The 17,864-nt window shown below is 40.6% G+C and overlaps 1 protein-coding gene across 3 annotated transcripts in view; it reads left to right on the top strand.

Moving 5' to 3' along the window:
• Positions 1 to 17,864, top strand: part of gria2a (glutamate receptor, ionotropic, AMPA 2a) — a 46,686-nt gene that overhangs the window by 9,019 nt on the left and 19,803 nt on the right. For all 3 annotated transcript variants that reach the window (XM_083532810.1, XM_083532809.1, XM_083532811.1), the window contains exons 3-5: positions 11,158 to 11,397; positions 14,793 to 14,989; positions 15,902 to 15,955. In XM_083532810.1, coding sequence (XP_083388936.1) covers positions 11,158 to 11,397; positions 14,793 to 14,989; positions 15,902 to 15,955 — 491 coding nt within the window. The remainder of the gene's footprint in view (positions 1 to 11,157; positions 11,398 to 14,792; positions 14,990 to 15,901; positions 15,956 to 17,864) is intronic.

The following is a 17,864-nucleotide window of genomic DNA, read 5'->3' on the forward strand; positions in this document are numbered from 1 at the left end:
CTTCCAGTTCAGTTCAGCCGAGGGAGGCTTCTCCCAGTTCAGTTGAGCTCTCACGGGTTCTACACGCCACGCTCGCCCTTGCCTACGCATGCACAGAGAGAGAGAGAGAGAGAGAGAGAGAAAGACAGAGACCGAGTAAGAGAAAAAAGCAGGAGCACGAGTGAAAGGTGAATGAGAGAGAGAGAGAGAGAGAGAGAGAGAGAGAGAGAGAGAGAGAGAGAGAGAGAAAGAGAAAGACAGAGACCGAGTAAGAGAAAAAGCAGGAGCACGAGTGAAAGGTGAATGAGAGAGAGAGAGAGAGAGAGAGAGAGAGAGAGAGAGAGAGAGAGAGAAGATTTTGAAAGAAATGAGGTGTTAATGAGTTTGTTTAGTGGGTGCTGTGGGTATGTGATGCACCAGAGAGAGCGGGAGAGAAGAAATGACACACGTCGGCTTTATAAAGGCCATTCCTCTCGAACGTGGGATGAAAACCAAACACACACATACACACAAATCTCTCTTTCATTTCCACTCTGCTCCAGAGGTCAATATGAATGTAAAGTGTTCTTGATTCTGATTGGTCAGGAGCAGCAGGTTTATTTTCCATAGTAACAGTGTACTGATCAGGGAATAATGAACAGTTTTTCCTGGGCACGTTCCGGTTAATGGACGACTTGGCTATGTTTAGGCGTGCAGCATTAGCTGTAATTACAACGTATTTCCTCGATAGCGGAGCAGTTACTCCGAGCTCGTACGTGAAATCTCGGACTTTCAGTGGAGCGTTCCTTACATGCAAATTGAACAAAAGCTGAAATTCGAAGGCTTAGTTGAAAATCCGGTGCGGTGGACGGCTGCCAGAAAGTCTGTGGCCTGTAGATATCGCCGCTTTTGTATCGGATGCGCCGTCAGCCTAAAATAAAGTCAGGATTTTAGCACCTGCTCGTGTTCTTTTTATGTGTGTTGTCTTTACTGGATTTCACATCAATGAAGAGCACTTTTTCCGCCAGCACTCTCACAGACAAGAGCGAGCAGGTTTACGAATGATCACCCCTTTGCTTTTTTTTTTTACCAGAAACCCTTACGCTTTCTCATCCTATCACTTCGGTTCATGCCAATTTTCTGTCTTTGTCCCAGATCTTTACAAACCTCATTATAAATCATTATACATCTTTTTTTCATAAAATAAATGTGACAATTAGAGCAATTTAATAATAGTAATAATAATAATAATAATAATAATAATAAACCTTCTTTGTTAGCCTAAACTCTTTTAGAATCGCTGACTCACATTTTAATTTATTTTTGTTCATGGATATGTTTCCAATTATTCCAAAAATTCCATTCATTTTATTTCATAGCGTTTCTCTCGGGTGTGCTAATTCTAGGAGTGTCTGTTTACATTGGAGTTTCTAGCCAATCAGATTTTCAGGGTCAAAGGTAGTTCCCATAAGGTCTTCAGATTTTAAATTACTGAGGCCCTCTGGCAGGCGTCCAATTATGTCAGAGAGCGCACTAGTCAGAGCTCGCAACCCGCATCTGTAGCAAACTGCACAAGCTCAAATATTTTCATGTGCATTTAATAGCTGTTTTTTAATTCCACATTTGCTGACAGAGGAGAAGAAGGACATTTACAAGAACATTTACAAGACGTATTTTTCAAGAAAAGCAGGACATCATGAGAAAAGGCCACCAAAACAGTTCAAAACAGCTTTTTCATGAACCATTTATACTTTTTCTGTAGAATTTGCACAAAATCACTTAATTTGCCTTCAGTATGAATCCCCAGGAAAACCGTAATGCACAGAAAAATGCACAAAAACACAGAGAAACCCTGGGGTGATGTAATGAGGTTAATATCCATGTTATGTATTCGGGAGGTGCAGCTGCAGTGGCTACAGTGAAAGGAGACGTGTTAAATTGTGTTTATTGGGTTTCTTGCCGTAGTGACGACATTCATTCTCACTGTATGACATTCCTGTGTGTGATGCAGCGCTCTGTTCTACTGCGTTTCTCTATTATACTGATGGTTTCTATAACTGAGGCATCATCATGATGATATTAAGAATTGGATTGATTCAGAATAAATGAGATACTTAAAAAGGGTATCGACCAAACACCATACAGTATATGTAAATACACTATGAGTACAAAAGTTTGTGGGCAACTAAAGATAAGATTTGTTTTGACATGCTTTTTTAAACATCCCATTGCGAATGCTTCCCATTCTTCAGGGAAGATGTTCCACTAGATTTTGTGGAGATTTGTGTTCATTCATTAATAAAGTCAGGTACTGATGAAGGTGAGGTGAGGAGGCCTGGGGGGCATTCAGTGTTTACATTCATCCCAAAGGTATTCAATAGGGTTGGAGCTCTATAGCAGTCCACAAATCTGGGTCTACTAGTTCAAGTGAAGGGAAAACTCACATCCAAAGACATTCTTTACGATTGTGTGCCTCTAACTTTGTGGTAACAGTTTGGGGAAGAACCACATATGGCTGGAAAATACTTTTGGCCACATCGTATACTTTTGACTCAAGGCGTTAACATAGCGACGAAATGACTGCGTGGCCAGTCTCTAGCTAGCGGTAAATTTGATTTGTGTGTACTTTTATCATTATATGAAGTTTTTTTTTTAACTTTTTTTGGAACATGCCAGATAGAAATGCGTCAGCAGACACGTGGCTACGCCTCCATTTCTATTCAAACTGTTCGCAACAATTGTGTTTAAAAAAAAAATCCCGCACCGATTAAACACAGGAGCGTACGATACGAATATCCTACCGATTTTTTCCTACAATCGTCAAAAATTATATCAAATAATAAAACAGAAACGTGCACGTTTTTTTCATATATCAAACCCCTTTTTCCATCCCCTCAGTGATGCAGGCTGGAGCAGTCAGGAGATTCAAAGGAGCTTCAAAAGGCTTTCTGCTTTGTACTCGGGCTCCATGTGCACTGCGTACAAATCGCTGCAGATGGGCAGAGAGTTCTGAGACTGCACAAACGCACACACACACACACACACACATGCACGCACCTGTAGTTGTCTGCAATATCACCTAATTAGGGCGGCTAAATTTACTGCTCCCGCCGGTCCAGCAGCTGAACAAACACAATGTAAACTTGGCGTGTGTGTGTGTGTGTGTGTGTGTGTGTGTGTGTGTGTGTGTGTGTGTGTGTGTGTGTTTAAACCTGTATATCTCCTTCCCTGACATTCTCTCATCCTCTCTCTCTTTCTCTCTCTCTGTTTTATGAAGAGAGTGTGAAGTACTCCTCAGATCTACAAGGACTTTGCAAACCCACTTGATCCTGTATAATGAGAACGAGAAGAACAATGGCTCTTGAGCACACACACACACACACACACACACACACACACACACACACACACACACACACACACACACACACTATTTACCTGAGAATGTCCCCACAATGCTTTATTCAGAATTTGTGTTACCTACTTATCAAATCAAGCCAATTTCAAAAAAAATTTCAAGACACTGATACAGGATTCAGGATGTTGCCATGTTATTCACATTTTCATGTTCAGGGTTTTGTTCATGCACAAATGATAACGAAAGAAATTATGCAAAATGTCCTATTACATGGAGGACACATCGTCACTCCCAGAGCACCCTTGTGGACGAGCCCAAATCGCTGAATAACCGCTGACCGAGATGCTCCGGATACCATAAAGATGATAATATCCAAGCTTTAAGCCTGTGCAGGGATCAGATCACTCAGAAACTAGCTAAAGGAGAGCTCACAATCTCTCCAACAGACTTCAAAGCAAATCTAAAGAGATAATAATAAAAAGATGTTCCACAAGGAAAATGACTACCTGAAGGATACAATTAAATGTCCAAAAGCACACATTGGATCAGGCTGGCTAGCTTTGTTGTGGGACATTTGGTAACAGGATCTGGCTAGCTAGCTTTGTGGGACATTTTTTAGCACAATCAGAGTAGCAAGCTTTGTAGAATTTCTTTTTTAATCACGATCTAGCTACTTCCCGTGGGCTCACCACCTGCAGGAGGGACCGTAAGGGACGGTGCTGTGAGGATCGAAGGCGGGGGCCTGCTTAGACTGCTGCCCCCGCGACCTGAATTACGGATAAGCGGGAGAAAATGAATGAATGAATGATCTAGCTAACGAGCTTTGTGGGACATTTTGTAACATGATCTGGCTAGCTAGCTTTGTGGGACATTTTGTAACATGATCTGGCTAGCTAGCTTTGTGGGACATTTTGTAACATGATCTGGCTAGCTAGGTTTGTGGGACATTTTGTAAAATAATCAAGCTTGAAATATGTGACATTTTATCACATGATGTAGCTATCTAGCTTTCCTGTGGAATGTTTTGCAACTGGTCGATTAACATTGTTGACATTGTGTGGGGAGTTTTTTAAAATAACCTTCTTAGAACTGAAACATTCAGTGAGAGGAGGATAATCAGGATAATCAGATGGCGGAGAGTTGAGAACATATGAGCATGTGGGCAAATTAATGAAACAGAGCAACTAGAAAAGCAGTTGTGAGAAAGGGTTGTGAAATAAAGTGCTAGCTTGAGTCATGGTACTGGCAGGGAGACTTCCAGTGACGTATGTTCAGCGCAGGCGGTTTGAGAAGGATATGTGTGTGTGTGGGATGTTGGCTGGTTTGATATGTTTAGCTCGAAGTGTTTATGCCTCTCAGGAGAATCGAGCCTGCCTCTGCGGGTTCAAATTAACATATTTTTATCTAAATCGCCATGACAGGTCGTGGAAAGGTGTCTGTCTGCAGGCGACCCAGAAATTCTGCAGCGATGGTGGTGTGGTTACAGAGGAACGTCATCAACATCGTTCCAGCTGTTGTTGCCTGGTGTGGAGTAGCATCTGAAGTGTGTCAGTGGCACTGATCTGTTTGGACTATGAGGTGGTGATGGACTTAAAGACTGCCTGCCAAATTTTCACATCTTACTTTTATTTCCTTCTTCTTATAAATACTGTATCTGACTGACATGGCAGCAGGAACTATTCCAGGTAGCAAAAACCTCTGGCCCTGATTTGGCATGAAGCAGGAACAGCTGGCATTCAGTTCGCACTGGCATGAGGCATGTGAAACTGAATGTGGCCCGGTTATGGTGAAGATTGAACCTTCTTTAAGGCGGCAGAAAAGATGTGGGCCAGTTGTTAAGTGTATTATTTGGCCCAGATGTAAAATATAGAACTGTGGGCCACATATGTGTGGACAGTCATATCCCACAGTTAAAATGTAATTTCAGATATTTTAGATAGTGAGATGATAATATTTCCATACACACAGCTGTTTCCCCATTTTCCTGTTTCGAATGTGGGTTTATTGCTCTCAACAAACAATGCTTCTTCAAAAACATGATTTTAATTATGAATAATGGTAATTTTATAATCTATAATAACATTAAACTTATTTCATTTTCTCTCTAAACCTTTTCATGCACAAGACAACGCCAAATCATATCTTTTTTCTCTTAAAATATCTTATTACGGCAAATAAAATAACAACAAAAAAACTACCAATCAGGTGGCATCTAGAGAAGCGCAATGGTTCGTGGATTTGCAGTTTTTCCCCTCATTGTATTATTATTTTTTTATTATATAAATGTTTTTTTTTTAACCAAGATAAAAAAAAACTTTTAATCTAATAAAAAAACTACTTCCTGAACTTCCAGCGCTGTTGAAGAAGTGGGCGCACTTAATGCACTTAAGGCTGCACTTCACTAACGGCCGTGGACTTTTTAACTCTGGGGCAAAGCGAGTGAAGTTTAGTCAGCGATTAATTAAAAAAATGTTTTTTATACATTTAGTTTAATGCTGCTTTTTCTGGTTTATGAAGTTAGTAAAGTTCGGAAAGTCCAATGTAACGTACGTTTTGGCGGCTGAGAGGCGTAAACACCTGACGTCTGCAGCCACAGAAACGAAATCGATTCCACCATTAAAAGATGGCTATATCTGGCCCTGGATAGGGATGATGGCAGGAGAGAGAGGATAAAGTGAAAAGAGCGTCAGAAGGCTTGACTTGTTTGGACTTGTTGGGAGTTGTGTGCACAGTGCCTCTTGTTCATGAACTGAAACATAGATGTTTGAGTTTTGTGAAACATGGCATTAACATTCAAGCATTTTTTCTTATGTAAAATATTCTGTTTAAATGTAAAACAATAAATATTTGTTTCAGAATACTGTCGTTGTTCTGTAAAGTTTCATCTGAGCCAAGGGTGTGAATAAATTGTCTGGATTAAGGTTTTATTGAGGCTAATATCTGGAGCCAACTTGTTAGGTCCTATATAGGACCAGAATCGGGCCAGCTATAGTCATACATTTGGCTGAGATATATCTCAGCATGGGTTATATATGGCCTAAGTTCTGGCAGCCAGAATAAGTCATGTAGCGTAATTCATTGCTGTATTTGGGCCAAGTGGAAGTAGGTTGTGTGGCCCATCACAATCTTTCCATGTAGACTATAGTGGGTCATTTCTGTAACACGATCTAGCTAGCTTTGTGGCACATTTTCTAACATGATATAGCTAGCTACATTTGCTGGACATTTTGTAGCATGATTAAGCTAGTTAGCTTTGTCGGACAGTTTGTAAAATGATCGAGCTTGTTAGCTTTGCAGGACATTTTGATCTAGTTAGCTTTTTGGGACATTTTGTCACATGATCCCGCTAACTAGTTGTGTTGTGTAATGTTTTACAACTAATTGTCAGACATGTTATTACACTATTAAACTAGCTTGCTTTGCAGTGGAATGTTTCTTAATATTAGCTAGCTAGCTTTGTCATAGTAGCTAGTTCTCATGTAAGGTTGTAAACAACCTCTTGCTAGCTAGTTTTATTTTGATACATTTTTAAACACTATCTAGTTGTTTAAACTGTTTAAACAATAATGTTGTCTAGCTGACTTCATTTGCATTTCATTTCAAACAAATTGTTCAAGCTTTTCCCCTCAACCTTTGTTGTGGAAACTTTTGTGCGATTAGCAGGTTTTTATTGTGGTCCTATGTGCTGATCTGTAGGAAGAAGACAACTTTTGGACACGTCACGTTTTTTATTTATGGGTCAGTACATCTTTCTGGAACAACAGGTATCTCAGACTTTTTTTTTAATCTCACACAGTCATCATTACTTTATGTTGGATAGTCAGGCAAAAAACAAACAAACAAACAAACAAACATATGAACAAACACAGGTAAATAGAACATTTGGTTTATATTCAAATTATATTCAAATTATATTATCCAATTATATTATATTTATCTTTCCATTACTTTGCCTAAGAAGTCTTCTGGGAAAATGTTGTATTAGATTTTAAATTGTACTTGTGAAAATTTGTGTGAGATTCATTCAGCCACAAGAGTGTCAGTAAAGTACTGATGTAGGTGAAGTGGAGGAGGAGGTGCAGAAAAATGGCAGCAGGTGCTTTGGACTGAAGAGTCCAAATCTGAAATATTTGGTAACTGGTACAATAATGAGTGTCTGCAAGCAACAATGAAGCAGTGTGGAGGTTCCTTGCAAGTTTGAGGCTGAATTTGAGGCAAGTTTGAGGCTAAGTATGCAAACATACTGCCAATGTCATTAAGAACTATCTTCATAAGAACCAGTCCTGGAAGTGATAGTTTTGGCCTCCCCAGAGCCCTAATCTTACCATCATCAAGTCTGTTTGGAATTACATGGAGAGACAGGAGGATTTAAGGCAGCCTACATCCACAGAAGATCTGTGCTCAAGATATTCGGAACAAAAGACCTGCCGAGTTAAAAACTGTGTGCAAGTGTACCTAGGATGTTGTTGCTGTTGCAGGTAAAGGGTGCGTCCACCAAATACTGACTTGATTTGGATTTACCCCTCAGTTCATTTAAATTCCAATTTGTTAACTGATAAATATATCAAATACAAATATTGTACATATGCTAATTATCACGAATATGCTAATTATCATGAATGTGCACCACATGTGGGAAGTCACGTGACTGTGATATGACATGCGACTGTCTGCTTCCATGAACACAGAGAAACAAGATGTTTCAGACAATAGTCCGTCATCAGCAGTGTAAGTAAAGTGCTCCTGGCTGTAAAGCTTTTAAGTCGGTGGACATTTTGCTTTCTAAAAGATTTATCTGGTTCCCCATTTGGTAGGAAAGAGATCCAGGAGAACCAGAAAGAGAAATGAATAATAAAAACAGCAAATAGTTTTACACAAACCAGTACAAGATGATGGAGAAAATGTCTCATATTGGTGCTTATTAATTGATATATTGTTTATTCAGTCATCATCAAGTTATAGGAGATGGTCTACTCGCTACAGATGAAGATCAGCTTTTCAATAATCCATTCATGCCCATTAGAAGGTTTTTGATGCATTTCAAGGCCAAATCCATCTAGCACGGATTAGATCCAAATTGATGCTATCAGTCTAAAGCCGTTTTTCCCAGATTAAGCCTCCTCATATGCTGTTGTTGAGCCTCTGCAGTGTGTAATTGGGTTGTGAAGAAGCGACGCAGGCCGTGTCAGAGTGCCAGCGGTCATGTGTTGATTATGCAGATGTAGAGACGAGCAGTGCACCGGACTTGCATGCTAATGAAATTATAAGAAGGAGAAATTGATTAGTAACCAGTCCGACTGTCTCTGGGGTTTATGGGCTTTTTTGTTGCAGAATGAGAGAATGTAAAAAAAAAGAGGAAGGCAGGAAGATAAATATAAGTCTTCATCAACATTCCTGAGGTCTGAAATTCAAGATGGCTTAATACTTAATACATCGATATAAAAGCTTGAGATGGTTTCATTCCATGCCCATTTTTTAAATCTCCAAACTGCTACTACAAAGTTGGAAGGACACAATCATATAGTAACCGAGCTCCATGAAGATATGCTTTACATGGTTTGAAGTTGGAGATCTCCTGCTATAAAGCTCTGAACTCAACCCTACCAAACACCTTTGGGATTCCTCACCCTTGCGACTGTGAAACTTACACAAATCTCCACGAGCATACTTCAAAATCTTGTGAAACCCAGAAGAATAAAGGTTATGTATGAGCAAATTGGGACAAAATTTCTGATGGGATGTTCAAACTGTTAAGATGTCGGACTTCTGAATGGAAGTTGATGAGTTCAAATCCCACCATCACCAATCGTCCACTGCTGGGCCCTTGTGCAAGGCCCTTAGCCCTCAAGTGCTCGGTTGTATAAATTAGATCATTGTAAGTTGCTCTGGATAAGGACGTCTACTTAATGCCATTAATGTACATTTCTACTGATTATAGCTTTTTGTTTGTTGCATATATATTAATATATACCTTAAGTGCACGTCGTCTGGTAGATGTTACACGGATCTTAAAGGCTTTAAAATAGCACTTGATCCAGCACAGTGTATTATTTCTCTTTTTTTTTGCTTGTACATAATATACTGAAGAGAGTCGAGGTCATGAATGAGTGGGATGGAGGCTGATTAATCATGACTAATGATCAAATTTGTAGCATTCTTAAGTTACGTCTGAGGTGGGATTAGCGGCATTCTCTAAACATTTACAACAGTTGTGGATTAACTAATACTTTGAAGTCTTTTAACATTCTGTTTTTAGCTACAGTGATGCTCAGGTCTGTAGGGATGTCTCTAACGTTTTCTAGCTATATTGAAGTTGCTAAGATGCACCATTTTCCAGTATCCCGCTTGCTAGGGCTACGAAGTTCTTCTTTATCTATGTTTAAGAATTAGCTGACTGATGCGCTATTCGTGTGAATAATGAAACACTCTTCCTGACGCTAATCTCTCCCTGTACAGTATGATTTCAGTTGTGCCTTAGTCGTTTGTTAGCTCTCGCTGTGTTTCTTTCAGCGTTTTTTTTTTCCCACTTCTTCTCTGTAATGGCGTTGATTGAGCTTTTGCCTGCTCGGGGCCCCTGTGTTTAGCCCACACAACCAGACTATTTAAAACCTAATGAGTCCAGTCGATGCATGCAGCTGCTCGCTACAGATCCACGAGCGACTCATCCGGCTGAACCCACACCTACCCAACCGGTGTACCGAAAACATAGAGCCGCTGGATCAGCCGCCTGTAGCCCAATCTGTGCTGCTCTAAAATGAGAGGAAGAGTTTTCTAACAGTAGAATTAAATGTAGGAGATTCAACAGGTGGATTGAAAATACAGCGAGAGATCTAAGGCTCAGTCAATGGTGCAATCCATAAGAAATAACTGAAGCCTACAGAGAGGAGTTTGTACTGCGCCGGGAAAGAAAATCTGAACTGTATTGTTGTTTCATTCTTTTTATTTTATTTTTTTCCTTTTAATAATTTTGGACTTTCAACATTTACAAATGCATGTAACAAATATTTTTTTTAAAACCCCAATGAATTATAATATTTATTTAAAAAAAATATATATATTTTTTTTTTCCAGGGGTTCATTTAAGCAAATCATTACACATGACATTTATTTATTCAAAATGAACATTCTTGACCTGTTTACACTCTATAGACAAAAGTATTGGAACACCTGCCTTTTCTAGCCATATTCATATTTTCACCATATTCACCAAACTGTAAATATTAAGTGGTCCACAATTGTATATGATGTCTGATGTCACAAAGTGAAAATCTAGTGGAGCATCTTCCTGTAAAAGTGTAAGAGAATAAAAGTGCAAATGGGGACTAAATGTGGTATAGGATGTTTAAAAAGCATGGACCTTTGTACATGGATTGTACAGTATTTGCATAAAGCTGCTTTATATATAAAGCTTAGGACCGGCACTAAGGCTTGTGCAACCCTAATGGCTGGGGTTGGTTTCCTGACCAGGGATCGAACCCGGGCCGTAGCGGTGAGAGCGCTGCATCCTAACCACTAGACCACCAGGGAACCTATAGCACAGATCATATAATTGTTATATTTAGAAACAGCAGTGCACTTATTACATTGTATAACCCTCCTTTCCACTCACTTCTAGCTTGCTAACGTTTTCTAGCTTGAAATGTTAGTGTGAGTTCACACTTATACAGAAATGAACTCAAAATGGCCAGCAAGATCTCACGAGACAGGTGTGTGATGTGCGATTAGTTATGTGATTAAGCTACAGAAGCTCGGTGCATCCTGCAAAACCTTGACCCTGGTTCCTACATGCTTCTGGACCCAAATGACAGTTTTTTTTCTTTTTTTTTTCTCTCTTCTATCAGTTTGTTCGCAGTTTTCCCGGGGCGTCTACGCCATCTTCGGCTTCTACGATAAGAAGTCCGTGAACACCATCACGTCGTTCTGCGAGACGCTGCACGTGTCATTCATCACACCGAGTTTCCCCGCTGACGGCTTCAACCAGTTTGTGCTGCAGATGAGACCCGACATCCGAGGCCCTCTGATCAGCCTGGTCGAGTATTACAAGTGGGAGAAGTTTGCATATCTGTACGACAGTGATAGAGGTACACACACCCACATACACACACACACACACAAACACACACATATGCATTAACGTATCAAATTGCTTGTCCTATTCATTAGCACCACTTCACTCCTCACTCCTCAGAGACACTTCCTGCGGTCAGAAGTGGATATAGTGTACAGAAAATGATACCACTTAATTGTTCCCTCTTTCATTCTCTCTCTCTCTCTCTCTCTCTCTCTCTCTCTCTCTCTCTCTCTCTCTCTCTCTCTCTCTCTCTCTCTTCTTACACACACACTTTCTCTTTACTTGTCATCCTCACTCAATCACATTTATCGTTGCCATGGAGAAGTGCCACAGTAGGCCCGATCAGAGCAGCGTGATCGTCCTCGAGGTCACAGCAGTGCTGTAATGGATGACTAACGCTGAATGCGTTACTAATGCAATGCTGCTCCGTGTCATTCCACTGTGTAATTATGAGCGTGTGTAAAACAGTCATTACAGGGTGTGTTAGCGTGAGTCCTTCAGTCTAACGAGGTCCAAAAGGTAAAATATGATGAGTGCAGACTGTTGGGAAATTAGAGCCGAACGTATTGTTGTTCTCACAATCCATTTACGCCATTATCCAGAGCGATTTCTAACATTTACAGCTAAGCAGCTGAGGGTTAAAGGCTGGTGGTGTTGGGATTTGAACTCATGACCTTTTCATCAGAACACCATCAGCTTTACCACTGAGATATTGCTTTCCACTAACGCTGCCACCTGTAGGTGTGAACTTTTCAGATGACTATTTAATCCGTGGGACATGGACATGGACACGCAGCTGAATAAAATGTTCCGTGACATTCGAAAGTAGTTCATTACTTGGAACAAGAATAGAAAAAAACAGGTGGCAGCATTTGAGCGCATGAGGGTCTTGTTTGGGCTCCTGTTGGGGGTTTATGTTAGGGATTTGTGATGAGGGTCTTGTCAAGGGTCCTGTTGGGGATTCATGTTGGGGGTTGTGATAAGGGTCTTGTTAAGGGTCCTTTTGGGGGTTCACGTTAGGGGTCCTTGTTGAGGGTCCTGTTATGGATCCTGTTTAGGGTTCTGTTCAGGTTCATGTTAGGGGATGTGTTTAGGGTTCTCTTTAAGGTTCTGTTGGGGGTTCATGTTGGGATTCATGTTAGGCATCATCTTGAGGGTCCTGTTGGGGGTTGTGATGAGGGTATTGTTTAAGGTCCTGTTGGGGGTTCATGTTAAAGGTTGTGATGAGGGTCTTGTTGAGGGTCCTGTTATAGATTCATGTTGGGGGTTGTGATGAGGGTCTTGTTGAAGGTCCTGATGGGGATTCATGTTAAGGGTTGTGATGTGGGTCTTGTTGAGGGTCCTGTTTGGGTTTTCATGTTAAGGGTTGTGTTGAGGGTCTTGTTGAGGGTTATTTTGGGGTTTATGTTAGGGGGTGTGTTTAGGGCCCTGTTGAGGGTTATTTTGGGGGTTCATTTTAGAGGGATGTGTTAAGGGTCCTGTTGAGTTAAGGGTTATGTTGAGGGTTCTGTTGTGGTTCTGTTGGGGATACTTTTTCGGGGTTGTGCTGAAGGTGTTATGGGTTGTGTTAGTGGGGTCGGGTTGAGGTCTATTAGACGCTGTGCTAGAGGTGCTGTTGGGGATTGTGTTGAGCCATTTGATGAGTATTCATATCACAGAAAATTGCTGCAGTATCCTTATGTAACTCCTTATATTATACTAAGCACAAGGATGTGTCATACATTCGCTGCCTTCGCACTCCTCCATTTTTAATCTGTTCCTCAGCTCAAGTGCACACCTGACTCAAGCTGGTAATTAGCGAATGACCTAAATTACAAGCAGGCAAATGTATTAAACGTATCCTGAAATTCCAGGGTTTTGATAGAAGAGCTTTTATTAGAAAAGCTCTAGTGGATTGTCCATCGAGAAAACCTTATGGTTCAGTTTGTCATTCGAAGCATTTCATTTAAAGATCTGGGTGAAATAACACAAAAAAATCATATTAGGTTGCTTGAAGACATTTCCATGACACATGATATCTACCAGTATATATGTAGGGTTGTTCACAAACTGCCTGCAAAACACTACCTATTAATTATATTGATTCCCTGAGATATGAGTATCTCCAGGCCAAAGGCAACGCTTAAGCTTAAGCGCCCTACAGCTCTCTTGGGATTCAAACTGACAACATACTGATAAAGAACAACGATGCTATGATGCAAAATTTTGAATTCAGGCTTTCACTCAGAGGAATACATACTTCCCAGAGAGACCTAGATATGTAATCATCCATGGTCTTTAATCTGAAAAAAGGACGAAAAGAAAGGGAGATGAAAGGGTGTGCAGGAGGTTGGAGTAGATGCGAGGTGGGGGATTGGGGTGGGTGGATTGTAGCAAGAAAGTAGAAGGAGATGAAATAGAGTAGGCAAAGGTGCGGATATGGAAGAACGATGGGAGCGAGATCAAGAAGAGAAAATGACAAATGGAGCGTGCGAGAGAGAGAGAGAGAGAGAAAGAGAGAGAGAGAGAATCCTCCAGGGGGGTTTCTAGCTCGGCTGTGTATTTCCTGAAGGCTGAGGCACATTGCTGGTAATTTAGAACCTCAGTGATTCTGATTGAGTCAGGCTCTGGGCTACATTCTGGTAACGACAAGACCTAATTGAGACAGTTTTAAACGAAGCAGTCAAAATGACGGCTTCTTTAATTAAGACTGACACCAAGTGGGGAGCGTTGCATTAAAGTTAGATATTTATGTCAATCGGATTCTGAAAAAACACGGAATATATGAAAATAAAAGTGTAAGAACGAACCTGGGATCACAAGAAATATTCCTCGTTTCTCGCTCTGTTTTAGCTTCTGGAAAATATTTGCTAAAGCTAGCTTCATTTAAAGCTTATCTCTTAGATGGTAGCTAGCATACTAACTCTACACCAACCACACAAGGTGCACTGTATGGACAAAAATATTGGGACACCTGAATTTTCCTGCCATATGTGGCTCTTCTTCAAACTGTTACCACAAAGCTGAAGGCACACAATTGTATTAGATATTTTTGGATGTGGGAGCATGACATTTTCCCTTCACTTCTCTTTAGTAGTAGTGAGTGGATAGAAGTAATACTTACGGCATAAAAAAAATGAAGATTTACTGTAAATGTTTGCTTTGCAGCAAAAAAACCCCAAACATTTAGATAACATTCTGAAACTAAGCTGATCAACATCCTATGCACTTGTGCAATCTACCAATGCTTAAAATGGTACAAAATACCCAAAATGCTTTGTGCATTTTAAAGACGCGTACGACGCGTACGACTTCTTGCTAAGGCCAGTCTTTTGTGTTGTGTGACAGTAGAGAGAAGACTGAGCTCTGCCCTCCTCCCCCAGCCATACGGCATCTTAAAGACATCATTTTGTATTCCTCCTGCAGGCTTGTCCACTTTGCAGGCCGTCCTGGACACGGCCGCCGAGAAGAAATGGCAGGTGACGGCTATCAACGTGGGCAACCTGAAGGACGAGAGGAAAGACGAGGCTTACCGCTCACTCTTTCAGGATCTGGAGAACAAAAAAGAGAGGAGAGTGATCCTGGACTGCGAGCAAGACAAGGTCAAAGACATCATGGAGCAGGTAGGAAGTGCTGCTTGATTTCTGGGGCCATAAAATGTATTTAAAGTAGGGACGTGCATCTCCTTAACCGATTTGATTTTCATCTCGACGCATAGCCAACGATACGATACACTAAAGATACATATGAAGCAGCTACCGATTCGATGTTATATGATTTACCCCTATTATGATGCAGTGCGGTCCCATTTGGTTCACAATGCGATTCAACAATGCAATACAATGGAAAAAAAACCGATGCTCTGCAATTCAGTATTGTACAGATTCACTTTTATTTCTTTGTTCAGACAGACAGCTAATAATCAATTTACCTTCTGACTTCTAACGCAAGGCCCTTTCACAAACACGCCTTTGCAGCGCAAAAAAAGGAAAAAATATTAAATAAAACCAGATGTTATTTTCCTGTTGTGTCTGCATTAAGTCGCAGCTCTGCCTCTGCCATGTTAATCTGTATTCTATGTGACTCTCAGGACACGCCTCGGTCTCCGTAGTGCTGTGATACGTCAAATTCACGTAGCAGTAGATGCTGAGAGAACGCGCTCGAGAAACAGTTTACGAGGAGACATCAATATTAAATATTGGTCACTTTCTTAATAATAAAAGTATAGCGCATCTACTAATAATTATATTTGAATGAATCGTTTTTTACCGATGCAAATATGTTAAAAACAGAATCGCGATACAAATGCCAACTTGAATCCGATGCACACTTTTTAAATTGATGCATCACATCGTTAACTTTTATGCTGAAGTGAATCGCTGAATCTTACCATCCCTAACCTAAAGAAAGAAGCGGCACTGAGTCGGTAAAGCTTTCGTTTCGTTCGGAGAACGGTCAGAACACGTTCTGGTCAGAACACGTTCTCCCATTGGGCTAATATTGTATTTCGCTTGTCTGTTTTTTTTTTTTTTCAGGTCATCACAATTGGTCGGCATGTCAAAGGATATCATTACATCATCGCTAATTTTGTGAGTTTATCTCTGGTGTTATATCCTGCTTTAAATGATGTGTTTGTGTGTGTGTGTGTGTGTATTTATATTGTAGTGGGGACCAAAAACCGGAATTCCTGTCAAGTTTGAGCTTGGGCTTTAAGAGGAAATCTGGTTTGCTTTTTCAAGTTAAGAGAGAAAAATCACATCTCAGTCAAAGAGAAATGAGCCAATTATCCAGCTCTTTTATGTAGTAGAGGGCAGACAGTGTATTTCTCAGCGGTTAGAAAGATGGCGTTGGCGGTTTCACGTGTCTCAGATGAAGCACATCCTCCAAATGTTTAAAAATGTTGACTTTTAATGCTGACTGCACCCCAGGCCTCCTCACCTACATCAGTTACTACACCCTTGTGACTGAATGAGCACAAATCTCCACAAAATCTAGTGGAACATCTTCCCAATAAAGTGGAGGGAATTAAAAAAAATTGTGAAATGGTACAGAAATCACATACCTATCTTATGCTCAGGTGTCCATAAACCTTTGGACATAAAGTGTGTGTGAAAGCCAGGGGAAATTGGCAGGTAACCAAATTTTGGATGAAAAATGCAGTTCATTGCATCTGTTTTGTATCTGCCCATATAAACATCTACATAATATTTAATTCAGTCCATATCCAACAGTGGAGAGCGGAAATGCGGTCTCAGTGTGAAGATGTTTCACATTTCACCGCCTTCCAAAACTCAAGTTTGGCGAAACCTGACCTGCGAATTTACATCACGTGAAGACCTGTGACCGATACTTCACGCTGTGACCTTTTCAGGAGATACAAGATGGAAAAACACAGATTGTAGCGGTGTCGCGGCGTCTCGTTTTACAGCACAGCTGTAAAATTATCTCAAATCAACCATTTTTTAATATTATATGAAATATTATTTCACTAAATACGTACGAGACCAATTTAACAGTTACGTGAAATTATCAAGTGCAAATATAAATCAATCAATCAATCAATCAATAATTAGTTCTTGTAACTCAACAAGAGAAAAAAAAACATGAAATGGTTTTCACAGTTTATAAAATTTGGCAAACTTCTCAGAGATCTACATTTTTCCAGGTGTAAGGTTGAGGTAATTCTTGTTAGCCAATTCAAAAAGAGAGGCCTAACAATTTTCTTCCCCAATAGCAGGATATTTTTCTTATCTCCAATCGTACCATATTGAACCAGCAAACGTATATTTAGACTGAAAGACTCTAGCGAATCTGGCCAACCATTAATTTCTGTCACAGGGTCAGGGGATAAAACATCATTAAAAACCTGAGAGGAAAACTAGAAAATGTCCGACCTAAATCTCTGGATTTGGGGACAGGACCAAAAAAAGATGTCCCAGGGTAGCGTCAAGAGCATAACACTTCATCACATGGTGGGAAGACAGAAGGATCACATTTTGTTTTAGAGTAGTGAAGTCCTTGCAGTGGCAGGTTGTGCATTTCACCCCCCAGGCCTTCAGTGGTGTCCTACTTGAATCAATCCACCTCGTTTTATTTCACTGCAGGTTTTTTTATTTCACTGCAAGTTGTATCCTGTACAGTAAAACTATGTTTTTGACAAATAAAAAGATTCAAAGGTACGAAGGTATAATCCACAGAGAAGGGAGAAGCCACAGAGAAGGTATAATCCACAGAGAAGGGAGAAGCCACAGAGAAGGGAGAAGCCACAGAGAAGGGAGAAGCCACAGAGAAGGGAGAAGCCACAGAGAAGGTATAATCCACAGAGAAGGGAGAAGCCACGGAGAAGGTATAATCCACAGAGAAGGGAGAAGCCACGGAGAAGGGAGAAGCCACGGAGAAGGGAGAAGCCACAGAGAAGGGAGAAGCCACAGAGAAGGGAGAAGCCACAGAGAAGGGAGAAGCCACAGAGAAGGGAGAAGCCACAGAGAAGGTATAATC

Source organism: Silurus aristotelis (genome assembly GCF_946808225.1).
Source record: "Silurus aristotelis genome assembly, chromosome: 27".
In the NCBI taxonomy this organism is placed as follows: Eukaryota; Metazoa; Chordata; class Actinopteri; order Siluriformes; family Siluridae; genus Silurus; species Silurus aristotelis.